This window comes from Carassius auratus, chromosome 11 (assembly GCF_003368295.1).
Source record: "Carassius auratus strain Wakin chromosome 11, ASM336829v1, whole genome shotgun sequence".
NCBI lineage: Eukaryota > Metazoa > Chordata > Actinopteri > Cypriniformes > Cyprinidae > Carassius > Carassius auratus.
Genome location: NC_039253.1, coordinates 10,406,666 through 10,423,294, shown reverse-complemented (window position 1 = coordinate 10,423,294; position 16,629 = coordinate 10,406,666). Strand labels below are relative to the sequence as shown.

At 36.6% G+C, this 16,629-nt stretch overlaps 1 protein-coding gene across 3 annotated transcripts in view; it reads left to right on the top strand.

The window, feature by feature from the left end:
• slc25a26 (solute carrier family 25 member 26) overlaps positions 1-16,629 on the top strand; it is a 44,267-nt gene that overhangs the window by 6,120 nt on the left and 21,518 nt on the right. For all 3 annotated transcript variants that reach the window (XR_003293245.1, XM_026275363.1, XM_026275362.1), the window contains exons 4-5: positions 4,545-4,649; positions 4,837-4,884. Coding sequence is in view for 2 of the 3 variants with exons in the window: in XM_026275363.1 (XP_026131148.1) it covers positions 4,545-4,649; positions 4,837-4,884 (153 nt within the window). In the remaining variant the exon portion in view is untranslated. The remainder of the gene's footprint in view (positions 1-4,544; positions 4,650-4,836; positions 4,885-16,629) is intronic.

The following is a 16,629-nucleotide window of genomic DNA, read 5'->3' as shown; positions in this document are numbered from 1 at the left end:
CATAGTTATCTTGTTGACCCTTTAAGGTTAGCTCTAGCACACTAATCAAATGCAATCCAGGACTTTAAGCTCAGGGATTCAGATGCCTTTGTAGCATCACACTCTTAACAGCCTCCCATCTGCAACCAGAAAGATTTTATTTGTCTGGAAACTTTATCCTCACTTTATTCACCTTCACCAGTCTTTCTTAAGTCAAACTTGTCTCTTCACATAACTAGATAAAAGGTTTCTCTATGTAGGAAATACGGCTGATGAGTAATCGAAAGTGTTTAGCAGCAGTGTCTTTACAAATAGCAATGCTGTAAGTTTAACAGCTTCAAAAACAGCAATGTTAACTCCTTGCTAATGAAAAATGTAATGTAGCTTTTCAGTTGCAATTTTATCAAAAATGTTAATTGCGAGGCAGTGCTGGCAATAATTTTCTCTGCTGGTTTGTTTCAATCTGTGGGAAAAACATGGGAATTTTTTGTCATTTTTGTGGTTTTTCAGATTCGTTGGCCTTTTTGCAAAGTGTCAAGTAAGCGTAATGCACTCAGCAGACCTGGAACTACTTCATAGCTGTGCGTTTACTGGAAAATAATTAAACAGTTCAGATGCAAAAGCCTCTTGAGTATGTGTGACTGTGACGTTTTTCTTTCAAATTAGCATATCTTTCTGGCTACTATGTATAGGTATGTAAGTACTGGTACTTCTGAATGGGTTGAGGCTGGGATTTAGCGCATTTTAAGTGAAAGTACTTGATGAACATGTAACGATAATGAGTGAATGCTATCTACACATAGTATATAATTTTTGACCAAGATTGCTTTTAGGGGCTTTTTTATTGGAAATCTTCAATTGAACACCTTAGAACATTCGTCAATCAATCAGAATAATGCATTCAACCTCCTTGTGGTGTAGTATTGTGTAATAATAACAAAGATGATTTCTGTCACTTTCTTCTCCGTATCATTGTGTGTGTATTATAAATGCACTGGCTGATGGCATCTGTCAGGACCAGAGCAGGCTGTTATGTATCTGTTACGTCAGATTTATCTTCATTCCAGCACACTCTCCAAAAGCTCATTTGTCAAACTGAAGGAACACTTTTTCGTACATTTATAAACCTTGTCTCTCCTTATGGCTGTGGGGTGAAAGCAGCATGTGGCATGACTTAGAAGACGCCGTTTGGCAACCTGCTAAACTTAATAATCCATGAATTGTCCAAAGAGAAAACTATTGCCTGTGATTTATTGTTTAAATCAAGCCTGAGAGTTGTACTGTGGCTCATTTTCAGCCTTTTCACACCCCCTCTTCTTGTTCTCACCTGGCAGGTCTCTGAAATATAAAAAAATAGGCAATTGAAGTGTCGGGTTAAAATTTTTATTTCTTCCCATGCCACTGGTATTATTAAAGGACGAGATGGGGAACGTGCGAGGAAGATATTGGTCTGTGCAGATAGGCTTTGGGAAGGGAGCGCTCCATGAAGACCCGAGAGGCCACTGTTCTTGTTGTTTTTTAAAGCACCTGTAGGATGATCTGTGGAAGATTGTTCCAGATGCCAATTGTAATTCCAACTTCCTGAGACTCTGCTGGGAGGCGTGTGTTCCGAGTTCACGGACTGTTCGGAATGTTCCAGCTGTTTCTCTTGATGTCTGGAGACACAGCTGTGAGAGTGACCTTAGCATGCAAAAGTGGTTTATTTTATGCTAATAGAAGTGTACTGGGATTCAAGAAGTGGCTTCAGGTTTGTGGGTAAAAAGGCAAGCATTGAGACATACTATACAAATATTATGTTATAAATATATTTTTTAACATATTTGCATTCAAAAGTTGGGGTATTTATGTTTCTTTGTTTGTTTGTTTTTAAATTCAAAACTCACCAAAGCTGAATTTATTTGATCAAAATACAGGAAAAAAAACAGTATTTTGTATATATATATATATATATATATATATATATATATATAGTGTCATATGATCCTTCAGAAATCATGCAGATTTCACTGCTTAAGAAAAAAATATATCATTTTTAGTATTGAAAACAGTTTAATTTAGCTTAATAGTGAAAAAAATAGAATAATATCAGGATGCGAAGTTCAAAGGAACAGAATTTATTTGAAATAAATATTTTCTTACATTAAAAACTTAATCATCAGTTAAGGGCCAAGTTAATGCACCCTTGCTGTATAATAATAATAAAAATTATAAAACTTACTGACCTTAAACGAAAGGCAGTGTAGCTACGATTATGTTGATCTTTACTTGAAACTTGTATATATAATTTAAATCCTAAAATTATTCAAATTAATTATTCATTTCTTACAATATGCATTCTAAAGTGTTATCATTTAAACCACAGTTATAATAAATTTACATCAATTCTTCGTTACACCTTGTGGTGTAAGTTAATTTAAGGCTTGATATAACACGTTTAATAGCATGTAGATTTGCATTTAACTCTTCAGCCTGGCATAACCATGAATAGTTAAGAATGATCATGTGTTATTATCATGGAATATAATTTTAACTATAGTTAATTAAAAGATATGACTTTAAAATGGATAATATATCATAATTGTGTTACTTATGCACAGAACCGACTGATTATGGTGTTAGGTATAATTAGTCTAGGTATTTAGCATGTTTTACAGTGATTTCTTCTATTTATTAAACTTCATATAAATGTTCATTATTAAAAATAGTGAAACCAAATATGTTTTAGTGTATAACGTGTGGAGGCAAATCAAAACGGTGTGCAGATTTCAGTCGTCCCTGTGCAGGTGTTTGGTTTACAGAACAGCAAAAAGAAAGACAAACGGCTCTGAACTGACTGAAATAAGCAGTGTACCCTTTCTTTTACGGTCTATGAGTGTACCTCACTCTTTAATTGCCCGCTTTTTCATCGACCTTCCTGTCGTGGTCCTCGAGGTTCCCGCGCTTCAGCAGCACAAGGCGGGAAGAGCAGAGGCAGGCAGCGACTAATTAACCGCCTCCAAAGGACTACCAGATAAAGATAAATGTATCTCACAATAAACAGTATAAGTATTCAACCTAAATTTTTAAACCAATTAGTAAAACTGCCTTAAAGTCATTAACTCTATAATCTGGTCCAATTCAGGTAACTCTTCGACTTCCACTTATTTTAAAACGTCCTCAGCTTAGTTTTCCTCTTCACTGCTCTCTGTAAATTACCTCAGTAATACACAATGCCGGTAATTGATCTGATATGATCCCTCACCAGTCCTCCATCAATTCCCCTGCGAGATGATATGAAATTGCTGCGGCGCGCACTCGCGCACGCCAATTCAATTACTGCAAGAATTACTTGTCATATCCACTTCCCTCTCTATTTACTGCCGTAATTTTGATCCTTTTGAGAATTACACGAGGAGACGCGATGTTTAGTGTTTCATAAATGTTAACCCAGCAAAAACAGAATGTAAATGAGCTTAGTAAAATGAGCCCTGTCAGTTTGCCTAATAGACCGATGGTTGTGGTTCCCTCATTTGGCCACTGGATGGCACTCTTGCTACACGCGTTTGGCTTAAAATATAAACCTTTTCAACTGAGCTTACTTTTTTCAAAGTAAAAACAGATTCCCTCAGCTGGTTCTTCCACATTTGTGTCATGCCGGCCTTTCCATAGTCTTGCATGCTGTTCTGTAAGCCAAGTGGCTATTCATTCGGTAACTGCAGTGTGCAAGGAGATGCTCTGCCGCCTGCCAGAGTCATACAGAGTGCAAACTACCATAGCTTGTTCACACACACCGTGCATATAGACTGTCAGCTGGGCTCACAGCAGACCCGACCTCTCTCATAGTAGCACCCCACGCCCGCTCTGTCATTCAGAAGAGATTACATCTAGCACCACAGATCCAGTGTAAGCCTTGGGGGCCGGTGGGGGGGGCCGGTGAACTCCCTGTGGTTGCGGAGATTGCTTTCCATCCTCGGTTCACACTGGTATTTCCGCCCCCCACCATGGTGAGGATCAGAAGTAATGCACAACAAGTGTAGTTTTGGAGGGGGATGCTTCCGTGAAGAATGAGTTTGAATAATGCCACACTTCTGCTATTGACAAAGCATGTTTAGTAGTAGAATTATATAGGAAACTATATTTTAGTTGTATTTAATATTTTTAATAAAGAAATTTTTTAAAGAAACATTTGACGTATACATTACACACATTTTATGTGTGTGTGTGTGTGTGTGTGTAGATAGTGGTTATATTTCGAACAGTACTTTTTAGAATCTTTTTAAAATGGATTTTTAACACAAACGTTAATGTAATTTTTTATATTAATTAAGGTTTTATCTATTATTTTAAAATGTGTCAATCCAAGGTTTTGCTTTTGGAAATGTTTTTTTTTTTTTGTCCTGATCCACTTTTATATTATTATTTTTTTCAGTTGTAAATATTAATCTGCTGTCATAAACTATACATTTGTTATTTCATGTCCTATTTTCAAACAGCCCTTTTGTGTACTTAGTATTTCTTTTTTGACATATTTGTCCAAATTTGTGACCATTTGACATGTTGATGAGTGTTCTCTTCCTCTTACACAGGTCGCCTGTCTGATCCGTGTCCCGACTGAAGTAGTAAAGCAGAGGACACAGGCCAATCCCTCTCTCAATACCTACAGGGTGCTGCTGAATACACTACAAGAAGAGGTATTGTATGTGTCTACCATCAGTTTGACTTACAGTGCACTTGAGTTCACTTGAGTTGTCATGTTAAAAACGGATGCACGGGTGGAATGATTGATAAATAAGTAATTCTGAAAGGCAACCAGATGATAATACCATGTCTTTTTGTTTACTTAGAGATAACAACCCTTTTTTTGTTTTCTCATTGCAGGGTTTCAGAGGCTTGTACAGAGGTTATGGCAGTACAGTACTTAGGGAGGTAGGCTGGCTTTCCTCTACACATCATGTACTGATACTCTGCTATTCACAGTTACACAAATGCTTTTGATATTGACATTTGATTTGAGTACCTCTTAAATGCATGGCACACACAGGTTTTTTGTTTTTGTTAGTTTTTTTTTGTGCAAAAACACTAAAGTTAAAAAAATTTATTGTGAACTTATATTCAATTTTTTTGACTGTTTTGCAAACCCATTTGGCCAGTTCACTAAAAGTAATCTAAAATTGAAAAAAAAAAAAATCTGCATTAGAAAATTCTACTCACTCTCATGCTATTTCTAACTCTGTATTGTTGTCTATAAAATGAAAGTCAGATGGCTTCAGTGTTATTTTGAACCTAAATGACTTTCATTATATTATAACTGTCTTCAAACTGTCTTTTTTGTGTTCTGCAGTGAGTAAATAAAGACAGAATTTTAATATTTGGGTTCCCTCAAGCATTATGTTGCATCTTTTCTATTCTGAATTTCACTTTGCTCAATCTAGCATATCTTTTCCCTTTGTGTTTTTTTTTTGTATTAATTTTTTGTAGCTTTAAGCAGCAGAAAGAACAACCACCACATCCTTCCTATCCTTCTTTTAAATGGATCTCTCATTCTTGCCCTTTGTTTAATCATCTGCTTCCTCGCACACTTGCATTAAATTGATAATGCATATCGAGTTGAAGGCAAAGCTCATATTTTTTCATTTGTTTTCCAAATATATTTTATCCTCCTTCATGACACACACCGACAGTAGATAAAGGGAGTGAAATATTCGAAATCAAAAAAACTTGCATGAAGGTGACACTCGTTTTTTCCGTGAGGTGATATTGTCTCTCACTGCGGGGCCATCCTGTACTTATTTTCTGCCTCACTTAACACACGTTATTCACGCAAACTCCATCTGGACATAAAGAAAAAAAGAACAACAAGCCTTTTCTGATTTCTCCAAGGGCTTCTGAATAAATGAATACATTTTGGATGAGAGCAGGCTGCTGAGGCTGAATACTAAGGGCCAGATAAAATAGAGGTGCCGAGAGGTGCCCCGCTTCTTCCTTGGGATTGGCTTTGACGTGTGTCAGGAAGCTAATTCATTTTCTCGGCCTGCTATCTTATCCAGCACCGCAACCCTGTCAGGCTAAGTTTGTTTACTCTGGATGCCGAGTCGTCCTCGCGCAAGGATTTAATTGGGGTCTTCTCCATTATGCAGATTCATTAAAGAACCCTGGACAAGAGGTTGTGATGAGATACAGCCCACCGATACGCACTAGTTGGTCAAGAGAGACAGGATGACAAGCAGCTAAATGACTGACAAACGAAATTCTTGGCATGAAAAGAAATCCTGTCATACATGATACATGATGTCAGTGTAAATCCAAGGGTAAATCGCAACAGTTACCATCAATGTTTTTGAAAGAAGTATCTTATGCTCTCTATTATTGGATCAAAAATAAGTAAAACCAGCAATATTAAATTCAATTTATGCATTTTGCAGACGCTTTTATCCAAAGCTACTTTTACCTATTATGTGTTCCCGGGGAATCGAACCCCCAACATTGCACTTGATAGCAATGCTCTACCAATTGAGCTACAGGAACACTATTGCAATATTGTGAATGATTATTATTATTACATTTTAAGATTTTCTATTTTACTGTATTAAAATGTCATTTGTTCCTGTGATGGCAGCATCATTACACCAGTCACAATCAGTTTTACATGATCTCTCAGAAATCATTCTAATATGCTGATTTGCTGCTCAAGAAACAGTTGTACGGCTTATTATTTTTGTGTGACCATGTTAAACAGTGTTTAAAATTATTTAAACTTTTTTTCTTTTCTTTTTTTACAATGTAAAAGTCTTTACTATCACATTTGATCATTCGAATGCAGCCCTGCTGAACAAAAAGTATTGAAAAGTATCAAATTTTGAATGGTAGTGTTGTTTTTCCATTATCATATTATTATTTCGTGTTTTCAATCGTGGCTGTCATAAATGTCTTCTGAAGCCATTCACTAGCCTCATGTGGAGAACAAGCCACATTTTAAAGTGATAGTTCACCCAAAATTTTTTTTTCTTTTCATCATTTACTCATGTAGTTCCAAAACAATTTTTTTTTCTTTTTTTTTCGTTTAGCATATAAGAAGTAATTTATAGAGTCCTGGTAATCAATAGGCACCAGCAATTGTTTGATTCTTCAAAATTCTTCAAAATATTTTATTTTGTGTTGAACATAAGAAAGAAACTTATACAGGTTTGGAACGTCATGAATGATGACAAAATTTAATTTTTGGGGTGAATTATTCCTTTAAGTAATTATTTCACTAAATATCTGACCTGTGGTTGCTCTCTGAAGTTCAAAGTTCAATTCATGAATTTATCGTTCTTTTTGTAACAGCTTTTTATTTTATATATTATATATTACAAGTTCTGAATGAATCGTTTACAAACCTGACTGATTCTGCCTTTGTAATCCGGTTAACGGGAGAAGATTTTCAGTGAAAAATGACTCCCCGCACAAAGCTACTAGCTAACTCCAAAAGACTGGGAATAAAAACACAAGACTACATATTACACAAACACAAGTTGTAAGGCTCGATCTTATAGTGTGTTTCTTGGTTTCTGCCGCTAGGGGGCATAACAGGTTTAGGGCAAATCTGATAACCATCAGCGTGGTAGCTGAAAAGATACAGCACTTAGATTACTAGGAGCATAAACAATCATAATTGTAATAAACTTAATAAATGCTGAAGATACAAGATAAAACCTTTGGTAGGTAGGCTTACCTACTTTCATATATCTTGACCTTTTTTGATGCAATGAAAACATAGTATTAAAAATGAATAATATGGATTTTCGAAGTAATGTTTCTGTTATGTTTACGGAGAGATCTGATCTTATCGCTTTCTCATGACACTCACCCGAGAGGGAGTGTGAGATTGAGAGAGGCAGACAGACAGAAGAAGAGTGCTGTTGGAGATACATTGGTTGCCATCTGACAGAGCTCATTGTATATCAGCGCAGATGTGAGAGCGGAGGGAAGGGGAGGAGAGGAGAACTGGCAACCCTGTAGAAATGTAGTTATGAAACACCTACGCCTGTCAACTTCAGCATTAGTTGTTGCTGAGATGTCCAAAAAAATGATTTCCCTCAGCATTTCCTCAGATTCCTCAAACACAGTTAGAGGATCATTTACTCACAAGTTATTCCAGAGCTCTCTCTCTTTTTTATTTTTTACCATTCTGTAATGTTGAAGTATATACTTCAAGTATATTAAATTAATTAACCACAATTATTTTTGTGATTTCAAAAGAGCTTTGTTTTTTAATAATAATAATAATAATAATAATAATAATACAAATTGAAAAGCATTTTAATTAATTTTGAATATTTAGATATTATTAAAATAATATTAATATTCATGAATTTAAATAATTTTAACTATCCTGTCGCCCTGACATTGATGGAAGATAACAGGAGTCTGTAAGAAACTAGCTGAAGTTACAGTGTTTTGAAACAATTAAGTGAAATGCATTTTCCCCCGAATATTGTTATACTGAAGGGGATTTGTGTTTTGCATCATTGTTCTTTATTGTATTGTGTGTCAGTGTCTGACAGAATGCCGAAAGTGTTTCTTATCAGATGAATTCTGATTCCTCTCAGTTTCTTTCCTCTCTTTCTCACTCCACCCATCCTCTGATCTCTAGTTGACACTGAAGGCAAAGAGCCCTAGAGGTCAGTTTGTCTCACTTATTCCTGTGTTTATGTTGCTGTAGTTCATTGGTCACAGTGGACTGTGTGGCTAACAGGTGGAAGTGTGTATGTTTGACCTGCAGCGCAGTGTAGATTTGCTTCCCATTTTCAAAAACGTATCGACCTTAAACTTTATTAAGGGTAGTGTATGTTCATGCTTGATATAGTTTTAACCAATATTTGGTGAAAAAATAAGTTTAATTGCTTTAGACAACTCTAACAATACTGGAGTGGGTTTCTGAGGGTTAAACTTTATTCGTCAGGGCTGGATTTACTATAACTTTAATCAGATGTTTTCAGAGTGCTGCCATCCAGTTCTTTAGTCCTGCCTCATTACCCTGAGATCTTTTTTTTTATTATCTTTATTTTATCTGATTAGAAGACATTAAACATACTTGCCATGCACATTCCTCAGCATACTTCACAATGATGTGTGACGTGAATGTGTGAGAATATACATGCATGTATTAGTATTGATCCATAACGGTTTGTATTTATAGCCTCTCAGCTAGTTGGACGGCTGGCAGAGTTTCTGTTTATTTGAACTATGAGTGAATGATTTACTGCACACATGTGAAGGCACGGAGTCTTCATTTCTGTCCTCCACCTGAGCACATTGTGCCTCCAGCTGAAATGGGAGAGTTTTGAAGAATGTGGTGTGGTGTCAGGATAAAGGTGCTGTTCCTATACTGGCTGTGTATTAAAGAGGGCTGGTGCTTGCATGTCGACCGTGACGTGGCAGACCAGCTGTTGCTAAGGCTGTTGGTGGGAAAAAAAGATCCAGCTTCCTGCAAACCTCCAACTAAACTGCTAATCCAGCTCCCACTGGGGCAATGAGCCTCATATTCCATATCTCCGCCACTGACGGCTCTCGCACTCATTTAACTGACTGGTGCTTGCCAGGTTGCACGGCATTTAATTGAGAATGAAGTGAGGTTGCCTTTTAAAATTCCATTCAGTTCCCAAATTTGAATTGAGGTAGTGTGGAATTAGAATTTGATTTGAAATATGAGAGAAAAAAAATTGTTTTACCCTGTAGATTTATCCAGAAAATAGTACTTCCTGAAACAATAGGTGATATTATTTTATTACTATTATTAACAACTTCACTAAATGAAATCAAACAGTGTGATAATAAACTAAAACAGTGTTTGAAATGCCACCATTAATGTAAAAATTGCAATAAAGTTTGTTTCACAGTTTTTAATGAATTCTCCGGATGCTTTCATTTACGCAGAATTCTTCACATTGGGGCCAAACGGCTCTACATAATGAGTAAAATATATATATTTTATAGTTAACTGCAATTGTGGACGTGGTGCTATTTGTCAGATTTAAAATGGCTTTGATAACAATACTCATTATTTTGACTATTGAGCTTTTATTAAAATACATAGAAATAAGAAAAATGACCAAATTAGTAAACATTATTGATATAACAAATTTTGTTTGGTAAATGGATAAAACTTTACAATATGTTTCCACTAGTTGCATTAACTTACATTAACCATGAACTATAAATTAACTACAGTATTTATTAATCTTTGTTCACATTAGCTACTGTATTTTCCGGACTATAAGTCACACTTTTTTTCATAGTTTGGCTGGTCCTGCGACTTATAGTCAGGTGCGACTTATTTATCAAAATTTATTTGACATGAACCGAGAGAAATGAACCAAGAGAAAACATTACCGTCTACAGCCGCCAGAGGGCCCTCTATGCTTCTCAGTGCTCCTGTAGTCTGCACTGAAGACATAGAGCGCCCTCTCGCGGCTGGAGACGGTAATGTTTTCTCTTGGTTCTTGGTTCTAAATAATTGCGACTTATAGTCCGGTGCGACTTATATATGTTTTTTTCCTCGTCATGACATATTTTTGGACTGATGCGACTTATACTCAGGTGCGACTTATAGTCCGAAACATACGCTAATAATATAAATGTTCCACTCAGCTCCATTAAATAATATTAACAGATGTAAATGCTGGAATTAATACCGATTAATATATGCCATAAAGTTAACTAATGGTAAAAAATGCATTATTATTTTTTTAAAGTGACACCATGTTTTAAAACGAAATTGCAAGCTCCAATCTGATTAGCTAGCTTTACGCGAGTTAACATGAACCGGTTTTCTCAGAAGAGCTACTCATGAAATGAAGGTTTTGTGGCATTTGTTTGATTGAACTTGGTAGCATATAATGCTTTTGTCAGTTTATACATTTTTTTGCGTGTTGTTTTTTTAACATGTTGGTCAGATACCAATGTCCAGTCTAAGTATACGGCTCATCCATACAGGATAAGTTGCAGAGTGGACCAGACTTTATGTCATCAGTCAGAAGTCTATGTGAGACTATTTGCAGCTTGGACAAAATGACCCAAGGAGAATTATGTCTGGTTTGCAGATGGTGCTGATGTAGTGTAGGGATGTTTGGGCCAAGGTGTAGAGAGGTTTAGCTGTGTGTGTGATGAGTAGACTCTGTATGTGCCTCAGAGTCTACAGAGTCCACTCTTTCCACTCTCCCAGGGACTGGGTTTGGCGGGTCTTCTCACAAGGCTGTTGATCAGCATTCGAAGAATCCTCTTATGTGATAGCACTGAACAAGGCACTTCATTTGTCTGGGTCGAATTGGATACAGACGTTCGTATGTGTAGAAAACAGCCGTCTTCTACACACACACTCACATATGAACACTTGAGGTAGCAACGTAATATACAGAGATTGATGTATAGTTCATGTTGTTGGTGTGCACTTCAGACTCCCATTCCTGTTCGACTCCAATCCGTCATCCTTTTGATTCATTCCTCATGCCGGGACTCCTGTCTAGCGCTGCTGTTAAATTATTCCTTTACCCACAATGCTGTGCAGCACAATCACAAGACTAGCTCCTCTCGCCAAGCTTTCTGGAATGGGACCCTCAGAACGGCTTGAAATGTTGATATTTCTGTCCAGCGTCATAACGATCAACTAAATCACCTCGAGCACATAATGGTTTTGTCGATAGATCTTTAGAATGCTTTACACAGACGATCCTCCACCCGATCCTAAACCAGAGCTCCACATGTGCAGTACTGGAGCTCAGACTGTGACGCATCAGTCAGAAATATGAACGCGCTCATAGGTGTTAACATTACATAGTCATCAGATCATTGATTTCAAGTGTGTCTGTAGGGCTATGTTTCACTCACAGCCTCATGATATGATATACACAATTGGATTGCAATTGAAATGGCAGAAAATGCATGAGTGTATCTGAAGAAAACGTTGTGAAATGCATAAATACATATTGCAAAGACCCATTTATGCTGGGTGAGAAAATCTTGATATTATAAAGACAACACCTTTTTAAATAAAACAATTGACTCTTAAATTTTCGAATTATTTGAAGTTTGTGTTATCTTTGACTTCCCTGATGAATGCATCTATCTATCTATCTATAGATATCTGTCCTATAATATATATATATATATATATATATATATATTTATTATTATTATTATTATTTATTTTTTTTGTGTGTGTGTAAAGAAGTAATTATAGAATGAGCACCAAATCAGCATATTAGAATGAATTCTGAAGGATCGTGTGACACTTAAATCTGAAAACATTAAAAATTGATGGCAAGCTGTTTATCTGGTTATCATCTTGCAGTAATTATTATTAGCCTAATACCAAATATGCTTTAAGTCTTCATCTGTCTCTTTTGTCCAGATACAGAGAAGGCTTTGTAGAACAAGACCATTTTTACCAAAACTGGACAAGTGTTTCATGCACACCTTCTGCACAGTGTCTTCCAGATAAGCTTCCAAACATCTTTATCAGACTGAGGTTATACACAATATTATTGCTTGTTGGTTAATGTCAGTGTTGTTTAACGGGTGAATGCACCTCAAGCACTTGAGAGCTTGAACACCTTCCAGATTCTGTTCCAGATTCATACATGGTAGTGTTAAATAGGAGTTTTTATATTACTATAAAAAGTTGACTTTTACTGTATATTAATATATAAATTAGTATTGTATACAATTATATGATTTTATATTTTAAGTTAGATTCATTGGTAAATGGTATAATATTTCACACAACCTTTGATGTTTACAGAAGTCAGGCGTTGACTTTGCAAGTTTTTATTTTATTTATTTATTTTAACAGTAGCTCAGTTCGATTTTTTTTGCTGGTGTGGGTTTGTGCGCACGTTCTGTTTGCTGGTTAGGTTGTTTTAATTAGCGTATCTCGCTAGGTCCTGGGGTTATGTTTGCTTCCCACAATTTTCTGCATGTTTGCCTCAATCCGAGCAGAAAACCATCTCAGCCCCTCACATATGGTTTCAATAAGGGCCGCCGGTTTGGCTGGGGTCCCAGAGAGAAAGAGGGGTTGGGGTATGTGGGGGGTTCTTGTCCCTCTGCTGGCCCATAGACCTGTGACCTGAGCTTGAATATGCCTCTGAGCAACAACGAACTAACATGCTCACACTCACGCAAACATACATAAAGTCAGTGTTCAGATTGTGGCTCTAGGGGCTCCCCACCAACAGCCGTGAGGGAACGCAAGTGTAAAATTAATTTGTTGCATATATATCAAGTAAAAATAATAACTTTGAAACTAGGCTGCACACGATCCTACTCCACACTTAATAAACTATGTTCTTATTTCCAGTAAAGTTCATGGCCAGTTGGGCTGGATATGCATTTTTTTTTTTTTTGATACAGAACAAGCAGGGTTCAGGTCTCATGTGGGCATATTATACATAAATTGCTTTACTTAAAAGACCTTTTTTTTATATTTTTTTATTCCATTTTAGTTGAATTAAGCATTTTTTTTTTTTGTGGCTGCCACACTTGAACCTGCTTATCAAGGCTGCATTTATTTAAAATACAGTAAAGCAGTAATATTGTGAAATATTAAATTAGAAAAACGAACTGTTTTCTATTTAAATATGTTTTAAAATGTCATTTATTCCTGTGAGGCAAAGCTAAATTTTACGGCATCATTGCTGTAGTCTTCAGTGTCACATGATCCTTCTTTTATTATAAAAATGTATTAAGATTCATTGTTATAATATGTTATAAAATTGTTAGAAATATTTCCAAACTAATATCATTCTAATCTAATAATGCATGCATCAGAAAGCAACAAGAGAAGGGAGAGGGTGATATGCATTGCCCTTTTCATGAAAGAGCGGTGGCCTTGTAAAACAAGTGTGAGGTTAACCTCTAATTGCAGGGTGAGCTTCGCTGTCTCACACTGTGATTTATTTCCCTCGCACCATCCTTCCCCATACTCGTTTTCAGTGTATTTCTCCTTCAGTATTCTTTTCAAAACACTCTCTGCTTTTAATTTTTTAAATTTTAGACATCTTTTTATTTTTCTGGCTCTCTCCCGTCTCAGTAGTTTATCTCCCGAGCAGCGATGCTTATGTGTCCCGGAGTTGTGTATTTAACCCCAGTGGTCTCTGGAGAAAAATGGAGTCTGAGCACCGAGCTGCATGATAATGAGAGGTTGAAGGTGAACGGCTTTACGGGACAGTTAATGTTATTATTACAGCTTGAGCGAGGCTCGGACCAGGAGCTCTTTCCGATCGATAATTATTCCGGATTTGGTTGTGGCATTGCGTTTAAGGTTTTAACCAATTATCATGTCTCAGATGTGGAACATTTAATAGCTTGCTGATTTTCTTCCACATGTTTGACCCAGCTATCAGCATTGCCTTCACATTTCAGCATTTCCTGTGTGCAAATGAGTAAGGTCAACAGATGTTGAAGTAACAAATGTCTCATGCCAGATTTTATCTGGCAGGACAATATGAATGAACTCCCATTGTTTTAACACATAATATAAATCACAGAATGCAGTGTCGTCTATTAGCAAGCAAGTAATCATGGCCAATTCGACTACACTATTGCTCTCCTGAGGGATAGTATTGAACTAAATTGAATGAAATCATGGTGATGTCATTTCAAACTGCATGCTGGGAAGGCCATAAATGTGGCTGTGATTCGTATGCTAGGTAAAACTTGGGTTAGGGTAAGCTTCCTCATGATGATTTCTAACCAAAACCATCACTAATGTCAGTTAAATGGGGAAAAAACAATGCGTAGATGATTGGTGATTTGGAAGGACGCACCTGTTGAAGCACTGACTGCTGAAAGCTGAAGTCTGACTGTAATGTTTAGTTTAGCTCACATAACAGCGGCCACGGCTGGAAACATCTGTAGGGAGCCGTCAGGTTTGAGGGGTGAGAGGATGATGTCACTGCTTCATGTCAAATAACTGCACTTATTTAACCCTCAGAGCGGAGGGAAAGTCTTTCCGGAAGTCCGCAGCGTCTTAATTTTGATTGTTTGCTTGGAAGAGGGTATGAATGATATTTGTGGCTTCTTTTATGATTTTACAGGATTTGTTTCTTACTTTTCGAAGAGTTTAGACACTGAGTCACTCTCATTGAACTCATTTTAATACACAAAAACAGTTCACCCAGGGTGCTTTTGTTCATTCCGGAGGAAATCTTTGCTTTTGTATAGTTTGCCAGTACAGTTATCCGTCATCACAAGGTGTTGTTATAATTATCATCTTGCAGTAATTATTAGTCTATTATCAAATTTGCTTTAAGTCTTCATCCGTCTCTTTTTTCCAGACACAAAGAAGGGTTTATAGAACAAGAACACTTTAGCAAAACTGGACAAGTGTTTCATGCACACTTTCTGCACAGTGTCTTCCAGATAAGCTTCCAAACATCTTTATCAGGATGTTTATACACATTATTATTAATTGTTGGTTAATGTCAGTGTGGTTTAATGGGTGAATGTGCACCTCAAGCCCATTTTTTTATATTATTAGAAGAAATTGTATTATTATATACAATTTTGTGTTATTTTATATGTTAAGTTAGTTTTTATTTTAAAGCAACATGCTAAAATGGTATTCATAATATTTCCAATTTTTTTCTCCTTTCTCTAGATATGTAGCTTGTAGAACGAATTATGTTTGTTCTTTTGTAAATTGTTATTATTATTAAAATAATTATTTAAACTAAAGAAAATTGTTAGTGTTAACTAAAATTTCACATTTATCTTCATTTATCCTTTACAAAACTAAATACATATTTGTTTTTTTTTCCTACTGTAAAAAAAAGCTGTTAATATGATCAAATAATCACAGCCACAATAATGAATCTATTGATTTGTGATATTTAGTAACAAGATAAAAAATCATATTATAGTATTAGATCAGATTTGATGTGTGTAAAAAATGTGTTATGAATATATAAAAATTCCTGAAACATTAAAATATATTTCCTGCTAATTTTTTTTTTTTTTTTTTTTTTTTTTTGCATTGCATTGCATTGCTTACAGAACTTCCTTGTGGCCCTTTGGGGAACCCGGTTTGAAAACCTCTGTTAACCAATGGATTCTGAATTTAAAAACCCGTATCTCTCTCTCTCTCTCTCTCTCTCTCTCTCTCTCTCTCTCTCCCTTTTCCGGCCCATCCTTTATCTTCTCTCATACACTCTCTGTCTTTCTCAGACTTTCTCGTGTGCCCCCAAGGACCGCCATCCATCTCGCAGGCACTGTCAGCACCTAATTGGACCGGCCAGGGGGCATCAGATGTCACATATACACGGAAAATAAATTGACTCACTAAAAGATTCCCTCTGACATCATGCCCTGCATACGAGGCCTTGCTCCACGCTTTGGTGCTTCGCGTGAAAGGGCCTCCATGCCAGCCAAACGGGTTTCTGTGTTTGTTTGTGTGTGCACGCATGCGCCTGTACCTTACATTGGTTACTGTCGGACTTGAATTTCCTATTTTGTTCCCGGGGCACTCACCTGCTCTAATGTGAACAAAGGAAACAAACGGTTCGGCCGTGGACCCGGTAGCTTGTTGATAGGGGTGCGGTCTGTGTTTTCATTGTTCTTTTGTTCACTTGTTGCATCAGCCTGGCACACTTGCTGCAACGGCACAATGCAACCCCGGCCAGAAAATCCCCCCAC